The sequence below is a fragment of the Poecilia formosa genome, unplaced genomic scaffold, assembly GCF_000485575.1.
Source record: "Poecilia formosa unplaced genomic scaffold, Poecilia_formosa-5.1.2 Scaffold466, whole genome shotgun sequence".
NCBI lineage: Eukaryota > Metazoa > Chordata > Actinopteri > Cyprinodontiformes > Poeciliidae > Poecilia > Poecilia formosa.
Window position 1 is genome coordinate 6,166 of NW_006800405.1, and position 2,101 is coordinate 8,266.

At 40.8% G+C, this 2,101-nt stretch overlaps 1 gene segment (V, D, J or C); it reads right to left on the reverse strand.

The window, feature by feature from the left end:
- Window positions 1–840: 840 nt before the first annotated feature.
- LOC103156127 (Ig lambda chain V-VI region WLT-like) lies at window positions 841–2,095 on the reverse strand. The segment is given in 2 exon segments: window positions 841–1,915; window positions 2,007–2,095. Coding segments are annotated over 2 exon segments (372 nt in total).
- Window positions 2,096–2,101: the final 6 nt, after the last annotated feature.

Here is a 2,101-nt window from a genome sequence, read left to right on the forward strand (position 1 = left end):
GGATAATCAAAGGAAGATGCTGATTGGACGATCAGAGGAGGCTGCTGCTTGGACGATCAGAGGAAGATGCTGATTGGACGATCAGAGGAGGCTGCTGATTGGACGATCAGAGGAAGATGCTGATTGGATGATCAGAGGAAGCTGCTGATTGGATGCTCCCATGAAAGTGGTTATTGTGTCTGGTAATAATAAATCTCTCCACTACTGAGAAGTGAAATGAATCTTCATCAAAAGTCTGAGGAAACATGGCGGGAAACTTGACTTGTTTACTGTGAAACCTCCAAAGAGAGACGATGAAGACAGCATCTAACTCTGAAGCATCTTTCGTCTCTGAAATCTTTAACAGAAACACAGATGGATCACAGCTCTACATTATGATGTCATCAGCTGAATCTGAACCCATTGAACCATTTAATTAGATGCAACAATCAGTTCATGGATGTTTAATGTTGTAAAGCTGGACAGAAACCAAACTAAAGTTATTATCTTCAGACATAAAGAGTCAAATGAGAGGATTCTGACTTTGGGCCTTTCATGTTCAGTGTTTCTGTCTGAATGTCTGTTAAAATGTGTCAATGTTCATCCTACATTTTATTCTGTTAACTGAAGAACTGATCATTTATTAATAAAAGCCTAAATGTCCCAGAGGTTAAATATCAAATATCAGTCCTGAAATAATCATCAGGTTAAACTGATAACAGTTTGTTGTATTTCTGGAGCTTTAAAGGATTTTCTGATCAGTTCCTCCACAGCTGAAGGAAATGTTATGATCAGCTCTTCCAGTTCGACTTAAATCCTCCTGAACCAGCTGCGTTGCCATGGCAGCCAGCGCTGCAGAGACACAGACAGGTGAAGGTTAGTGTGACTCTTCCAGTTCAACTTAAATTGAGGAGGATTTAAAAACTGCAGTGACTCTGAGGTTGGCTTCCTGCCTCCAGGTCTGCATCTGGTTGGTCTTTGACTCTGTTACCCAAAAACAGGAAGAAACATGAAATTTAATCAGCTGCAAAAGTTTTCAAACTTCCCAAAAGGCTAAGTATGGGTTGGACATCCCATAATTTTATAAAATGTTACGTGGCACATAAATTATAACATGTCTTATAATAGAGTTAGAAAAATCCAGCTGATACTTCATGGATAAAAACTGAGCAGATGCTATATGAGGATATTCTATATCTCAGTTATTTATCAGCCCTTTAATTATGCAGCCTGGCTGCTTTAAAAGTCTTAATTTCTGTTAATCTCTGAGTCCAGTGGGAATAAATCTAAATCTGTTCTCAGAGGGTTCCTCTGTTTCTGACACGTCCAGATTACATGAGATCCACCTGACGACTACCTGGATGAATTTGGTATTCTTAAAATAAATTATTTATGATTCAGGGAGAATCATCAACTTAATTTTTACTTTAAAATGACAGAAACCATAAACTTATTAAGTAAGTAAATAATAATGAATGAAACCAGAAACTCAGAGAGTCTCTTTGTGAGATGGAGGTGAAATCAGTGAACCTGGGCTGTGGTTTACTGCTCTCTATGTCACAAACTGACATCTGATCATCTGGAGGTTTTTGTTCAGGCTGAAGGAATCATTTCTCACTGTGGGAACCAGACTTCCAGCAGCCGCAGTAGTAGGAGGCTGAATGATCCAGTTTAACTTTATTGATCTTCAGTTTACAGCTGTTCTGATTTCTCTCAGCTGAGAAATCATCTTGCTGAGGATGATTTAATTTAGATGGGCTGCCACCACTGTAGATATAGAGAATAGCTCTGAATGTTTCTGTATCTTTCTTCTGGTACCAGTAGACGTAATTAGTACCACACTGTCCAGTCCCACAGCTGATGGAGACGCTCTGTCCGGATCTCCTGGTCAGACTTAAATCATCCTGAACCAGCTGTGTTGCCATGGCAGCCAGCGCTGTAGAGACACAGACAGACAGGTGAAGGTTAGCATGACAGTGTTTGTTCCAGGTGGGCTTTGTTGGCTCCTGATTGGTGGAAACACTCACCTGAACCCAGCCAGCACAGAGCAGCAGCTGGGAGGAAAAGCATTGTGTGCAGTGGAGTTTCCTCTGGTGAACCTGGGGAGAAGTGGAGCTCTGAT